The sequence below is a fragment of the Cynoglossus semilaevis genome, chromosome 14 (genome assembly GCF_000523025.1).
Source record: "Cynoglossus semilaevis isolate Cse_v1.0 chromosome 14, Cse_v1.0, whole genome shotgun sequence".
NCBI classification, from domain to species: Eukaryota; Metazoa; Chordata; class Actinopteri; order Pleuronectiformes; family Cynoglossidae; genus Cynoglossus; species Cynoglossus semilaevis.
The window spans coordinates 25,058,246-25,074,777 of record NC_024320.1 but is presented as its reverse complement, the minus strand read 5'-3'; the positions used below and the strand labels follow the sequence as shown (position 1 = coordinate 25,074,777).

At 40.3% G+C, this 16,532-nt stretch overlaps 1 protein-coding gene across 1 annotated transcript in view; it reads right to left on the bottom strand.

Annotated features, from left to right (window-relative positions):
* Positions 1 to 350: 350 nt before the first annotated feature.
* Positions 351 to 16,532, bottom strand: part of hcn1 (hyperpolarization activated cyclic nucleotide-gated potassium channel 1) — a 52,840-nt gene continuing 36,658 nt past the window's right edge. Inside the window, exons 5-8 of the mRNA XM_008326053.3 lie at positions 15,986 to 16,132; positions 12,567 to 12,807; positions 8,268 to 8,432; positions 351 to 1,648 (exon numbers count right to left, since the gene is read on the bottom strand). Of these exons, the coding sequence (XP_008324275.1) occupies positions 540 to 1,648; positions 8,268 to 8,432; positions 12,567 to 12,807; positions 15,986 to 16,132 (1,662 nt within the window). The 3' untranslated portion in view covers positions 351 to 539. The remainder of the gene's footprint in view (positions 1,649 to 8,267; positions 8,433 to 12,566; positions 12,808 to 15,985; positions 16,133 to 16,532) is intronic.

The following is a 16,532-nucleotide window of genomic DNA, read 5'->3' as shown; positions in this document are numbered from 1 at the left end:
CTGCTTAATAGGGGGAAGATAATTTTCCTCTTCCTCGATGGCTTAAAAAAAGTCTTTGTCAAAACCCACGATGCATTCCAGGTAAAAACAAAGCAAAAAAGAGAGAAGAGAAAAAAACAAAAAACAAAACAAAAAACAACAACATACATTATATATATTTCTGTATATTTCTCAGGAAGACTGATGTTTATACTACAGCTTTAAATTGCCATTGCCAAATATAGATGCTGAACTTCGTACACACTCATGCACACACGCATCCAGGCATTGTCCATTGTCCGTTTGATATATATATATATATATACTTATGAAATGTATCTGTATAATATACATTCTTAAGTTTAGGGAGACGTGTCTAAAATATAATACAAGGGTTTTATGTACAGAAGTATTTGAGGTTATTTTTAAAATAAATGGAGAGAAACAAAAATGCTGAAGGTCCTCATTTACACCTCCTTCGCTAGATCTCCATTTTCAAAATAAACAAATATATTTAAGTAAAAAAAAAAAAAGAAAAAAGATGGAAACAGAAAATGGAATCATAAATTCGATGCAAAACGCATTTTGTCTTGCTCAGTCTCTGTACTGCTCAGGACAGAATCTCTCCGAGATCCAGGGGATTCCCTGTGCTGTGTTGACGACGACGCCGCCACTGCCGCGGCGGCGGCAGCGGCGGAGCGAACCGGGGGCAGAGCTCCTGATGACATCTGTCGGAATAAATTGACCCTCTGGGGCACCGTGGTGCGGAGGCCGGCCTGCAGATTCATGCCCTGGATCGCTGCTGCTGCTGAGGGCGGCGCGATGGAGGCCAGAGAGTCTCCTGAGGCAGGATGTGCTCTGGGGCCCACAGATGTGTCATGTGGTAGTGACGGTTGGGAGGCCGACAAGTGTCGGACATCTCGACTCAAGCTGCCTGAATGAAGAGCCTGTGTGCTCTTGTGGAAGTCTCCTCGCTGTGGCGAAGGGACCTGCTGCTGCTGCTGAGGCGACGGCTGCTGTTGCTGTTGCTGTTGCTGCTGCTGAGTTGCAGAGGCAGCAGCTGACACAGGTGACACGGAGGGCTGCTGAGCGAGCTGTTGCTGTGCGGACAGAGAAGGCTGCACGATGGGCTGCTGGATAAGCGACAGCTGGGAGGCTGTGGGCGAGCCGTACTGGAAGCTTCGGCTAGCCATGGGCGTCTGCACCGGCGGACTGCATATGGCGGTGGTGAAGGAGCAGGGTGACATGATTCCCTGCTGCAGTGGGGTCTGTGGGTTGGTGGAAGAATGTAGGTTGCCATGAGAAACACTTGGAGCAGGATAAATCCCCTGCACTGCAGCAGCAGCAGCAGCTGCAGCAACTGGCAGCATGCGAGCAGCAGATGCATTGGCAATAGCTGAAGCACTGTAGGTCAGGGGCACAGAAGACTGCTGGAGCTGGTTGGTGCCAAAGGCAGTGGAGAAGGGCGGTTGTGCTGGTGAGTTAATGATGGAGTTTCCTGACAGTGGCGTTGAGTTCATCCCCGTGACTGACTGTTTGCGGTCCACCATCATCACCATCTCCCTGTCCTGACGGATGATCTGCTTCAACAACTCGTTCTCCTGGGTGTTGAACACGCCAGCGTTCAGGTCCTTCTGAAATTTCTGCAGCAGCAAGGAGTTCTTCTTCCCTGTTGAGGACGCAGTCAAAAGAAATGAGTACACACAGCCTGGCAAACCAGTCGCAGCACACCACAGGAAATGGTCAGGATTTAGGGCAGCATTTACTGTATGGTGCAGCTTGTAAAGGTCAGTGGTGAAACTTTGGCACATTTGTAAAACTGGAGAAACCCAGCTGAATTCAACACAGAATAATGGTGTTCAGCAACTACAGTCAGTAGAAAAAGAGGCAGGGAAATCTAGGTCCAACATAGATTAGTGAGTTCTGTTTGCCCCAAAAGTTTGTGAATTCAGTTCCTGAATGGAATGAAGGCAGATCTCTCCGTATGCTCACAATATCATTACAAGTACTGTTCAACATGAGCCAGACTTTACTGTGTATATTTAACTAAACTGTAACAACTTGTTTGTACAGGCAGTGATATCGGTGTGTTTCCCCTCAGTCCAAATGGTTACAGTACATACAGTATCAGTCCCAATACCCAGTGGAGCTCAGTGTCATGTACAGCTTTTCACGAAAAAAGGTCTAAAAGCAAAGACTTTCATCATTAGGTTAAGGATAGAAGGTACCTGGGCTCTGCTGGAGTGTCTTGGTTCATACGGATGTTCATGTCATGGAAGCGAGGCAGCACTTCTTAGACCGCAAGGGTGATTATAGCCTGTAGCCGTACAGGAACAGTCATTTTGACTGGTGTGGACTAGGGCCAACAGTTATACGTGACTGCCTGTACACACACTAAGATACTGTTGCTTATGTACAAACATTAAACAAAACTAGCATGAGTCCATAAAAAAACATATAATGATGCGGTACACTTGTAATGATATTGTGAGTATACTGAAAGAGGAAAAGACAGTTCCCACAGTCTGCCCCTTGAGGTTTACCTTAAAACAGCCATGCAGATTCACAAACAAGCAGGAAAACCCTCATCTACGGAGAACCGTTAGGTTTTGTTTTTCTACTGATTGTCGTCGAGCGTGAACAACAAGGCTGCGTTTTGTAAACAGAGGGATTTCGTCTCAGTCGAAAACAAATTCACAAAACAGATTTGTCTAATTCTTAAGCACACAAGCTGCAACTGTGCATGCCCAATAGAGACTGTGCTAAATACTGATATATTAGAGAAGAGCATTGTGTGATAAGGACTATACAGAAGAGTGAGGGACACGTGTGGAGACGAAGACTACTGAGAATGTGATGATGCTGAGGTAGACAATGGAAGACAGATGGATTGTGATTCTGATGACCCACACAGCGTCACTGTCAGTTTCAGTACACAAAAATTCTAAGGTCAAACGAGGACTAAAAGGTCACATTCTACTGAGAATACTACTACGATTTTGGCTAAAACACCAGAGAAGAATATTTTAAATTGAAAACACAATGCAACAAATATTTACTAGTACGTGTAACCTTTACTGTATCTGCACACTTAAGGTATATTAAAACCTTTTGCATTTAAACGCTGTTCTAGTCTGTAGCCGTTTCAGTGCAGATAAATAACGCAACAATATCCGTGTTTGACAAATTGTTTTTGTTCTCCAAAGGTTATTTTCTCTCCCAGACTGTCAGAAAGCCACAATTACTGTTGTTACAAAATCAAAAATAAACGTCTCCTCTGTACAGCAGCGCTAAGCTAACCATAAATGTCTGTTGAAAATATTAATTGAACCTCTTTGAATCAGCGTTTCCAAATTTATTTTTCCTGTTATTACTCTTGACCTTGTGTATCGACAGGCTGTGTCGCATAAACGTGTCAGTGAGGAAGACAAAGAGGACTTCCAGAGTGCTGAGAGCTTTAGCCACAGCCACTTAATCATTAAGCTCCGTCCTTGAGGACAGAATATTTTCTCCACCAAGTTTAGCTGGGAACGCCTCTGACCGAATAATATCCGCCACCCAAGGCCGACGACGAGCCGTGCATTCAGCTGTAAGACAGGACTGGATGGAAATACTGCGCAGCGACGATTCATGTTCTGATCCTTCCTCACATGTCGTCATGTGAAAAAGAGTTTCATTTTATGTTCAATTAAGCAGCAGAATTACTACAAGGTGAGGGACTAGAACTCTGAAACTATCACCAGGAACCACAGATATACCACTAGTGTTGACTTACAAGGCTTCTCTTATTGCATTTTTAAAGGTGACAGGGTTAATCTCTGGAGATTGAAAGGACAAAAGGTTAATGGAGTTAGTCTGAACAGAAGCTGTGACTATGTTCACGTAAACAACCTCTTATTTGTTATTATTTTCATGGAAAAACAGGATCAAATGTTTAAAACTAAATTATTAAAATGAAAGTTGGAGAAATATAAACAGAAACGTTAAATCCTGCAGTGGAAAGTTACGCTGTTAAAAGTTTTAAATGACAGATTTGACAGTTTTTTTTTGTTAAAACGTGTGTACTAAAGTACTGCAACACCACCAACAAAAGGCTGTTTAAAAACCTTTAGTAATGTGACTTTACAGACCTTAACTCCTTAATGTAATGACTTCTAACGTTTTATCTCCCTTTGTCTCATTAGCTCAGCAAAAAACAAAATAAAAACAAAAACAAATATTGTTTAAGATATGAGAAAATCACTGAAACCATTTTAGTTTGTTGATTTTTAAAGCAATCTTCAACCAAACAAAAATAAAAAATAAAAAAAACAAGTTGAGAAGTCAATCAAATGTAAACATATACAATGAAGGTCAGAGGTCATCTGTATTAAATCACAGCATAAAAATCAATAAATTAGATAAAGGTTGAATTTGTTGTTTTAGAATAAAACCAAAATACTAATTCATACATGTATATATTTGTGTTATTGATAAGTATTGATAAGGCAATAGGTACAACATCAGAAAAAATCAGGGATGAAATAAGCTGTTTTTCCGGTCATTTTTTTTTTACCTTGGTTAGATGGATACCTGCATGTGTGTGATGGAATGATTTGTGATGGAATAATTACACCTTTATTGTTCACAACAGAAAAACGTGACATTTCTATGTCCATGTGTGTTTCTGTGAGAGCCAAATACAGTATTGAGTGACTGACTGGTATCTAAAAGTAGACTTTATACAACACTTCAGATGTTCAGGTGGAATGTTAAGTGTCGCTGTAACAAAAACCCTTTCCTGGAGTGTGTTTATTTGACAGTATGTGTATTAAAGAAGATGAATGGTGGAATTATTGGAATTAACATAAGAAAAATCAGATTAATTTCACATAATTATTAACACTATTAACTGTTCATGTTGACGGCCCTACGTTTTTTTTTTTATATATAAATAACTTTCACCAGACAATCATAGTTTCCATATTGGCAAACACATGGATAAAAAAAATGAAATGAACTTTCAGCATGTAAAAATAAAATACAAAAAAAAAAAAGAATGTTGTGTTACATTAGTAAAGAATTTACTAACCTTCAGAACATGAGTTTGTTTGTGAAAATACTTTGAACTACAGTTCAAAGACTGTATATAAATATCACACCAATATGACTGACTAAGTATTAGTACTTCGTCTTATTTTAACTGTACAGGAAGACTGGTTAGAACACAAAGTGCCATGTCACAGAATGAGAGTTTAGCGATTCTTAGATGCCATAATGTAATGTGGTCATCAACAGTTCAGCAGCACCTGAACGGGTGGTCAAAGGTTAAACTCCTCAGATAAATACTCTGAGATTAAAAATGTTTAATTTATCCCTGTTCGAGTGTTGGAGTTGGAGTAAAGTGTTTACCTGGTGCCTACTCGTCGGCCAGGGCACTCTTGAAAACGAGATGTGCTCGTCTCAAGACGGACTCCTGGTCAAATAATTTTTAGATAGATAAAAATTATGTCAAATGTGCAACATGTTATTCGTTTCAAAACATGGTTAATTTGACTCTTTTCTTTTTTCTTTTTTTTTTAGAGCAAGACAGGCATGTAACCAAATGCAGTTCATATCGAAAAAAAATGATACAATCAGCACGAATCATGACAAAAAATATCTTCCCTTGTATGAGACAAAACCCCTTCATGGTTTGTCCAAAAAGACAGATCCAATCTCTGGCACTCTGAGAACATTTAGCAGCAGCGAAACATTAGGTCAGATGGTAACTAAAACAAAAAGGCTAAATGCAGATTTGGACTGCTGAGGTCAAAGGGCTCGGAGTGTGCAAGTTCATACACTACACTTGAATGCCATAAGACCTTAGAGTGTGTGAATGTTTGGACACGTGAAGAAGTGAATTCCCAAGAAGTTCAGCAGTAGGCAACTGGACCGGCTTCAGTTTCTTGAAGCTTTCTTTGAGGAAACATTAGTGATCCCTGTTGCCCATGTCGAAACCTTTTGGGAAGTTTAGACAGAAATGGACAGAAGACAAATCTAAATCAGTCTGGTGAGACTACCTTCACCTTCAAACACCATCAGTTTTGAAGGACGTAGGCAGTTCAGTTGTTCCAGACATCTCGGAGAGCTCAACGTAGATCTTTAGTGGTTGGGAGGTAAACTCAAACCCTTCCTTCTCTTCTGACCCCAGACCCACTAAATAATGTTAAGGTCAAGGCGGTGCCATGACCTTTAGGCTGCACTGGTGTCTGCCATGTCTTAGCCGATGGCACCGCTCCACACCCTCAACCTCTCAGCAACCTGTGGCACCAAGTTTTCTTTGCTGAACGTGTTGTTTTCTAAAGAACTCGACCAGCTGATAGTGAAACTACTTTACCAACAATATTATATACCAAAAATATTCAGGATAACAACCTAATGTTTCTTTGCTCTCATCAATCTTTTGATAGTGTATGATCTTCGTGTACACATTTTTTTTCAATCTTTTGATAGTGTATGATCTTCGACAGGTGTTCAGCCGAACCTCTGCTTGCTCTCATCCGTGTACACATTTTTTAGTTTGTTTTCACAGAACACTTGTCTAACAACTGATTAATTGTTTTTACCGAAACAGTTGGGGGAAAAAAAACGTCTAACAACTGATTAATTGTTTTTACCAGTTGGGGAAAAAAAAAAATTTTCATTTGATGAAGAAATACAATACAACTCAATATTCTCTGCTATTTTCTAAAAAAAACGTCTATCACTACGACCAGGACCATCGTTTTTATCAACATACCCCTTTACACATGAGGTTTCTTATCTCGTATCAGAATAATATCGTTGATGGTAAATGCCTTTAATTATACACTTGTTTGCGTTCATTCTGTACCAACTGTTACATTAGACAAACTAGATTGTTACTAGATCATTTTTCTGAAAGTTGTGTTTGGCGATACCCCGGTGGCCATTAAAGAGAATGCATGTACTTAGCTTTACTCAGCAGTCCAAAAATACTAAATTTTTCTTTAGTTTAAAAATAAATAAAAAATGAATTTTTTGCATTTGTTTTGGAAGGACAGTTTATCCTTATGTTTCAAGAGCTATTTGTGAGTACTACAGTAGGACTAGTTGTTGGTAACATAATTGCCAACATTTATTGACGGTTGTTTCGTGTTGTGAGGTGTTGGATGTATGTAGAGCTTCAATGGCGTTCTGAAAAGTAAAACACTTTTCCGTCATCTTCAGGTTCCTGTCAGACATGGAAGGATTTTGTAGAAATCCCTTCTTCTAAAATAAAGCCCTAGTTACAGGGGGGAAAGTAGTGGCTAAAAGAGGTGATGGTGATGATTTGGTAGTACTGGTAGTAAGTATTGATTTGTTTTCAAATATTCCTTTTAAAATGATAGTAAATTAATGAAAGGTGTGTAAAGAACACCAAATATATTTCATACAAATTTTAAATTCCATATATATTTTCTATCAGGTTTATGTTATCGGATGAAAAACCGATAACAATTATTACCGATACTACATAGATATGCTAATATTGGCTGATAATATTATATATATATATATACACATATATATATAAAGAGGCATTAAAGCTTCTCAGTGATGTATAATCTTAACAAACATGTGACCTTAATCGAACAACAACCTCTTATGACTGGGATTATCAAAAAAAAATTACGGATCATAATTAGAAAATAATAGAGTTGAAGTTACGATGTTGGTATAGCTTAATGAATGCACACGGCCCCGCCTCGTGTAAACAAACAGAGCTGGAGCTGATAGTTGTGACAGTTAACTTTTGATGTTACCTGTTACTTTGTATGGGGTTTGTGTCTGGTTGATTTTGACAACTCTGACATGGGGTGCTGCTCATACCCAGGAGTGCAGATGAGTGGAAAGAAGGCCAGACACACATGCATGTGAGGTTAGCTTCCATCCGCTCGCTGGCTTCCAGAGGAGGGGGGTCAACACCAAATCAAAGAAAGGGGTGGGGGGGGGGGGTGACCTAACTCCCTCCCGGACAGCGACATGCACTGCCTTCCAGTTAATCCACAACAAAATGCTACTTGTGTTCTTTAAAAGGATTAATGCTGGTTAAAAAAAAATCGTTATTTCATGGGATTTAGGAAAAAAGATTAGAAAAAAAAACCCAGCATACAAGTCATGCAGCACAAGATGGCAGACACAATGCTTTGATGGGAAAAAAGAAGACGTATGAATATTGATTAAGACGAGACAACAATCAAGGCACGATCACAGGCAACGGATCCAAACGATAAGAAAAAGTTCAGTGAAATCTAAACAGGACTTACCTATGCGGTCCAGTCGGTCGATAGCAACCGTCTCAAAAGCTCGCCTCATCATGGGATACTCTTCTAGCACCTCATTAAAATGGTCAACGGAGAGAGAGAAGAGTCGACAGTAGGTGTCCGCACGCACGCTGGCTGTTCGTCTGCCTTTGGTGAGCAGGCAGATTTCTGCATGGCATGAACAGGACGTACAAAAAAAAAAGAAGAAGAAGAAGAAGAAGAAAAGCACAGAGAGCATTAGAAAACTTTGGCAGTGAAACTATAATAGTAACACCAGGGGGCTTTGAATGATATGATCACAGTAATTACTATACAGATGAACTGTGATTGTGGAAAAGATTCAGCGACAGATACTAATCTGGATGTAAACAAAAGAGTAAAGCCTGTCAGCGCCGCTGTCATTTGCATTAAAGTGAGATAATTCATTATCCTTTGTTATAATGCAGGGAGCAAAGGGCTGTGTAATAAACAGCTGATAAAAAGCTTCAGACAAAACCAAACTACCATAACACTGAGGCACAGTAAGAGTTTCCCCACTGAACCCACAGCGACACAAACACTCAGGTCAGAGGTCTGAAACCTGTGGCTCCTGAGTCTAATATTCACTCTTATTTTTATTTTGTTGCTAAGAAAACAACATAGTGTCGTTGTCTTCTATCTCAGCCACTTAAAATTTATAGTAGCGTTGCAGCTAACGTGTTAGTTTTGCATATAGTCTATTTTGATAATAGCTTTCTGTATAAATATATTTATTTTTTATCTTTTTTTTCAGTAGCAACAATATAATACAATAATGATGTTACAATTACGCCTGTATTCACGTGATGATAGGAACTATTTCGTCATTTAAAAAAAAAAACAGATAAAAATACCATCCATGTTTTTCCTGACCGTTTTCATTTCATTCGTTAATAACATAATAACAATGATATTTTTTCAGTGCAGATTTGCTAATGTTAGGGAATTAACAAACAATACATTGATGTATTAATTAATGCATTTGAATTAGTAGGAAATTATTTTGGTATTTACTACCACTGTGTGTTTTGTAAAGCCTTTAACTAAAGTTGAAATTTCAATAATCTGTTTTGATTCAGCCAATTACATTAAGTCTGAACTTAATGATGATCTGGACAAACTGAGTCAAGAAAAAAAAAAAGAATCTTAAGTCCGGGATTTGGTTCTACTGAGCCACCACGGCCGCTCATCCGACAGCTATATTTGTCAGCTTGTTATAGAAATTCCATTATTAAGATTAATATTTAAGGAAACCTTGGTCCAGGTACAGACTGTGTGAATGGTGAGAACTGTAGGTGTAAATAAGGTGTTAGAGCTGTTCTAATTGAAAACCTCCCTCTAGGTGGCACCAGTCTATAAAAGCAATGTGAATGTAATTAAACAAAGTGGACGAGACCTACAGTAGAGAGGCTGGTATTGTTCAGTGTATTCAGTGCTTGTGTCTCGGTTGGCGGTGAGTGGTCAGAGGCTCAGGTCTACAGGGGTTCAGCCGGGCCAGCGTGGAACCACGGGGACACAACAAGTGCTTCTCAGCTGCCAATGCCAGAATTGAAACTCCATCCTCTCTCTCAAGCACCTGAGCCTCCTAATTACTGTCACTGTATAATGGGAACCTGATACGGACGTGGCCGCTGCAGCAACAGCATTAGTTATAACGCAGCGCTGCATCGGATTTGCTCTGCTTTTTGGATCTGAATGTAACTGACAAGGAGAACTACTGTCAATCCCACGATGCCACACCATATGACAGTGATTAAAGAATATCAGACATAAAAAAAACCTCATGTAAGAAAATACTTTTGTCAGGATTAGACTTAAATAATGAATTATTAACCAATGAATGACATTTTAAATCCAGCTAAAGCTCATAGGGAAAAACATTTCAGGTAAATCTGTATATTTTTTTTACCCACTGTTTCTACATGATATTGAATGATAAATGAGTTCTAGTTTGGAATGTGTATTTTGTATAAAAGTTATCATTCTAACGGTGAAAAAAGGAATGAAAAATTACTGGTCATACATACTGTTCTATTACTAGTTTCTGTAAATAATATATTTTTATTAGTCTCTTGCTATGACAAAATAAACAAACAAATATTTCAAACATCGATGTTAATTTTTTTTTAAGAATGTTTGATTTGAGCACAAATGTATCTATAATTATATGTTGATGTAAAGAAGTGATATTGTGGATGTGAAGCAACACTTCCCATGATGCACTCTGACACGTCTCTGGCCGTGTCACAAAGCAGTTTAACTGTAGATCAATTCTTATCAGTGCAAAAAGATCGTCTTTCCTCTTTCTTCTATGAAGTAAAATAAAGGAAGGGGTTTATTATGAGTGAGACCCTGGAGCCCAGAGGGGATTTTTCTCTCCCTATTGTCTGTTATTGTTCCAGCGTCAGGATCCGTTAGTGCCTCGGCCCCCTGGAGAGCTGTGGAACCGATATGTCGTCCCACTCTTAAAGGCTCATGACTCATTACTGTGACTCCTTTCTGGCTTGAAGCTGCGGTGCTGATCACAGAGGGGCTTTATGACCAACTGTCCTCATACATGCTCTATTTATTGCTACAGTTATGGTCTCCTACTTTCTGAGGTTGTCTTTTGGGGGTCACTTTGTTACTCTCTCTCTCTTTTTCTCTTTAAAATCTGCTTTTTCTCACCCATTTTTATGGTTTTTTTTTTTCTTTACTTTGTTCGTAGCTCAGCCCAATTTGTAAGGGCAAATGTGAATCATGGGGCGAATACGGATCAGAGTGAAAGAACTGGCTCAGCCAGCTGTTCCCGACTCCACTAATGGATGTAAATGAGCAGAAATATCAGTGGGCAGAGCACGGCGGCAGGTGGCCAAGCACAGACAGAACACTGTAAAATGAACGGCATAGTGAGTGCACTTATAATTTTTGCGACAGAAAAAAGATACAATAGTGAAATGGAAACATTTTACTCTGACTAGACACTAGATGATTTTCTCTTATAATGCCATTGCCAAATCAAAATGGACTAAGCTACCCAGGAACCTCGGAGCCAAAAGAATAAAGAGTGCATTAGAATGGTAGAGCGGGGAGAGGCGTTTGACAATGTTGTACTGTGGGGCAGTGGTTCTGTTATAAACAACGGGACATCTTTTACATTAGAAATGTCCCACAGCGCAGCACTGAATTTCACAAAAGTATTTTTAATAACATTTTACCATTTACTCACAATTCATTCAAGGGTGTGAAACCTGTGCCTGTTTAGTTGAACAGTCATAGGAATTTCCACAGGACTTAAAGAAAGACAATACTGAAGATCTTCAACAGTGCCATTTTTTTTAGTTTTTGTTTCCTACTGGCTACTGCATAGTATTTGATTTTTTTTTTGTGCCTAGCATTGTCTTATAGATGAATAAACAACAATTACTCGTCGTAAATAAACAACTGTTTTCAGACCAATTACTTCCAAACCGTGACAGACGGAGGCAGAGTGGTGAGAAATCACTGCTATAGATCTATTAATCTACCTGCCTAAAATAATACATTTTAGTCAGATGTCCAAGTTTGATGTATTTTGTATTTCAAATTTTTTTGATATACCATCATTTTATATTTATGTTTGTTTAAAAGATTTTTGCTAGCGCTGCTAAACTTATTACGATGCACTGTGGAACGAGGTCCAAGGCTGAGATAAACTAGAGGAGAAAATGAGAAAACGTACATATAAGAGTGTGTACTTTAATATTAAATAGGAGTAAAGTAACTGCAGTGGAGAAAAAAAAAGTATTTTGAAATTGAATAGCGTCAATAATGTTCTCAAAAGAAACAGAGGAATCTGGTCCAAGAGAAAGAGAGAACAAGACAGAACAAAAGATGAGCCAAGATGTGAGCGAGGAAACAGCTTCTGGTTTTATACAGAACCAACATCTACATCTACTGTAGCTGCTCATGTTAGTTCCAAGTTCATGCAGCCGGAATGTATGGAGAGAGTGGAGGTCAAGTGTGTATGTGTGTGCATGTGGGTGTGTGTGGGGGTTGTGGAGGATTTCTGTGTGTGTCCTGAGGGATTCCTGATCCATGCCTTGGCCTACTCCAGCAGCCAGATGAGGGGTTACGTAACTGCCGAAGCTGACTAATGTCAAACACTGGTTAATGAGAATCTACGTCTAACTTCAAACGGCATAAAACACAAGACCTGAGGCCAAACTCAAGTCTTAATACGAAACTGTGTGAACAACATAGTTCTGATGTGTGTGGGTGGTGCCCGCACACACCGGTTGGTTTTTTTTTTTTTCTTGGTCTTACCTCCAAAATATGAACCATCCGTCAGCTTCATCTCTTTGTTGAACTTGGTGATGACACTCGCAACACCGTGCTGGATAAAATACATCTTCTTCCCGACTGTACCTTCCCGAATAATGTAGTCATTGGGTTGAAAGACCTCGAACTTTAGTTTACTCAGCATCCCCGTCACGAAGTTGGGGTCTGCGTTAGCAAACAGTGGCATGGTGGCCACTAGCTTACGGCAGTTGAAGTTGACGATTTCCTGGTAAAAACGAAAGGAGGGGAAAGAAAATACACAAAAGTTACCGGTGATAATGTGAAAATGTCAGAGAGGTATTCAGACATAGAACCCCGTCATGTGCCCTTCATATCATGATTTTTGCATCAGGTTTATAAATGTAACACTTTCTTAAGAACAACCCTCTCGTCGTCTGAAACTTTTTGGCAGACAGATGAGTTCCTGATGAGGTTGCCCTCTAGTGCTGGCTGTAGTCCATCTCTCTCGTCTCCTGCTGTCGCCTCAGACCCAACAAGAGCTTTGGAGCTCGGTGTCTGTTTACCCACACATCTCTGTTGCAGCGCAGATGGAAAAGCAGGGCACTTGACATCTGTGGCGACGTGTCGTTGACCCCCGTTAGGGATAACGCTCCTCCAGTGACAGGGGAACATAAATGGTGAGATAGCCAATCTGTGGGACTCTTGCTCGTTGGATGAGGGTGACATAAAAAGATGTTAACTCAGACTCCGATGCCACTGTCGGCTCATGCCATGGGGCTCTGATCTTAATCGTGCACCAGAACTAATGAATGACATAGTCAGCAGTTTCAGTGCTCAGCCAGGAGTCGTCTTGGGAAACCAATCTTTGGTTATGGTTATTTGAAGAAAAGAAGAGATGAAGAAATTTGGAGACAAGGAAAAGTTAGAAATGGAAAATGATTGGGGGAAAAATGTAAGTGAGTTATGGAAATGCATTGGTTCTTAGGGGGTAGAGAGCAGAGGACACTGCAAGGCAGATTCATTTCATTTCAGTGTTCTTGTTTGTTGGTGATCAGGGGGCAAAATTACACAATTCTGTAACTGTATTTTCTTGCTATGAATATGTCCTCAAGGGAGGTCGGTGATCAGGGGGCAAAATTACACAATTTTACACAATTTTGTAACTGTATTTTCTCCACAAAAGCACTGCGTACTGACGTACTGAGTGCTGAGGCTGGGGGGCAGAAAAGTTTGGGAACCACTGCACTAATGCCTATGTAACTTTCTACAACATTCCAAAAAACTCTAAAAACTTTAAACTTCCACGAGGCAGGCAATCCATCACAATGAGTGTTAGGGCTCTTCATTCATTATTGCTGTCGAAGTCACTTTGTCATTGTGGTAGAGTTTGGTAAAATGCATTAGAGTAGATTAATGGGCACTCCGACACCAGACATCTGAGGCATGACTGCTGAATGGCTAACATTTAATATATTTTTTAAAAAAAGCCCCAGGAGAAGTTGTTTTTCATTGTTTTAATGTTTGCTTGTGTCGTTTCCTTCTGACTGTCCGTGACCTGAGCTTATCAAGGAAAACACTCTTGGCAGCCGACAACATTTAATCAACTCCAAGGTGAGTTTCTGGAGGTTTCTGGCTCTGAAAAGTTGCATTCAATTAACAAACTGTTCAATGCAATCGATCACTGGCCTCAAGAAAGACTGAACTCACTGCTATTGAGCTGTAGTGTAGAGGGCTATAATCAAGAGGCGTTTCTCAGTCATTTGGCTCATTTCATCCTGAGAGGTTGAGCAGACAAATGGACTGTCCTGAAGATGTTGATGATGAGTATTTTGCACAAAGAGCTGGACACCTGAATGGAGTCGTTATGATGGAACAATGCAGGTCATTCGCCCCGGGACACATTCACATTGTTTTCAACTGGGTCAGTGTTTGAATGAGGGTTGTATGAACCACCTGAGGTAGTCAAGGTGTGACGGAGGGAGGGTTGATGGTAACACCAGGGTTACATGTCTGGCTGTGATCGTACTAGAGATCCTGGAGCAACAGCACTGATGAAGCCTTTCGTTTAGACCAGTGGTTCTCAAACTGTGGTATGTGTACCACCAGTGCTACGTGAGTGCTCTCTAGTGGTACGTGGGGAAAATTCATGTTTAAATTTTCAGTTGAATAAATCTGATACATACCAGGCACAATTAATGTGCTACTTAACTGTAGCTACTTGTGAGATTATAAAATACGACGTCTAGTCTTTTAATTTATTAACTTGTTTTTTTTTTTTTTTTGCTCCAATGCAAGTGTGTTGCTCACGTAAGCACCGGCAGAACGGAATCATGGGATCACTTACAAGTTGAACGTGGAACGAGCAGAGGAATTCTAATGTTGGTCATCATGGTGGTACTCAGAGAGCTCAGTGTTTTCTCAGCTGGTGCAGAGTAGAAAAAGTTTGAGAACCAGTGTCTTAGACAAATTCAGAGTGTCGTAGGGGACTCTGTGCTCTCCAAATACGGATCCCAGAGTGGAAAGGTTTGAGAACTCCAGGTCTGTGTCTGCGTGTGAACAGAGCAGGGTGAGATGATGCGATCAGCCCCGTCTCTCTGTAACCTCTTACCCCAGTCACCGCTGCATAACGACATACAACAACAACAACTTCTGACTGTACTGGAGAGGCTAGCAAAGGTTTTTGGGGAACATCATTATGCCCCTCCCTGTCTGTGTCTAGGGCTGTACACAGCAGCTGTCGACGCCTCACTGCTCAACTCTATACGGTGACTTAATGGGTTGCATGAGAGATGGTCACGATCCCTGTGTTTGTTTCCCTTTTCACTCCTCTCCTCTATTCCATTTCTGTACGTAATTACCCATGTAATGTGCCGATATGAGGTCAACCAAGAACTTAAGGAATGGTCACTGACTCGGCAACAAACTTTCGCATTTTTTCTCAATTGCCCTCTTAAGAAGGGGCTGACGGGAGCTGAGTTTATCCCGATGCGTGTCTGTGTGTGTTTATCAGTGCACACCGCAGATGTAAAAATGTTATAAATAAAACAGAAAAATTGCTCCGCAGCTCGCCGTCGTAGGCACTGTGGATGTTTTTGCACTGAATATTCTCATATCTTGAAGGCAGCTCAGTCTGAGTTCACTCACAAAGCGAGAGGAAAATATGTTTTGTTGTTTTTCTCCTTGACCTCACAGGACGGGATGACAGTTGTTGGTATTTCAGTTTCCCATTTTCTTAAGGGTATGAACAATTCATGTTTTAAAGCAAAAGCCACAGTGTGACAGCACGGCTGTCAAAAACACTTTTTCACCTTAAAGGATGTTTTTCTCAACCATTCGAAAAAATAAAACTTTTTCTAGCGTTTGTAGAGAAGTGTGGTTTTTAAGGATTTAAAAAAAAACTGATTCAGATCTGCAAAGGGTTTTAATGAGAGAAGGGGTCTCACCTCTTTAAGTGGGTCGTTGAGTTCACTCAGGATGTTGTCCTCATCAAAGATTTTGCCTTGGTATCGGTGTTCATAATAGTCGTGTATTTTCTGCCGCATGTCTGCTGGAAGCTTGTGGAAGGACATGTATTGTTCCACTTGCTTATACTGGAAAAATACAGACAAACAGACGAATATCATGTAGAACACCAGATGCAATGAGTTGACTTTGAATTAACACAAAGGCTGCACAAAAACGTGGTCCAAATATGCTGTGTTTGTGTACTGAGGACAAGCTGTGCTCTTGTACATTCACAGGGCCACGTCCTGGCTCCGTGTTCGGGGAGAGAGCAACAGAACAGGGGAGACAGGTGGTGAAGGGAAGCAGGAAAGAGTACAGGCCTAGGGCTATGTCAAACCAAGGTAGCTGTTCTTATTATCTCTCCTGTGCAGGAAGGTGAATTCTAACAGGCGAGCATGATGCATCGTAAAACAACAGTTATAGCCCTAGAAAGTATTTTTAAAATAAAGCAACCGACGAAGGCTTGAGGGAAATTCGGTAAAAGGG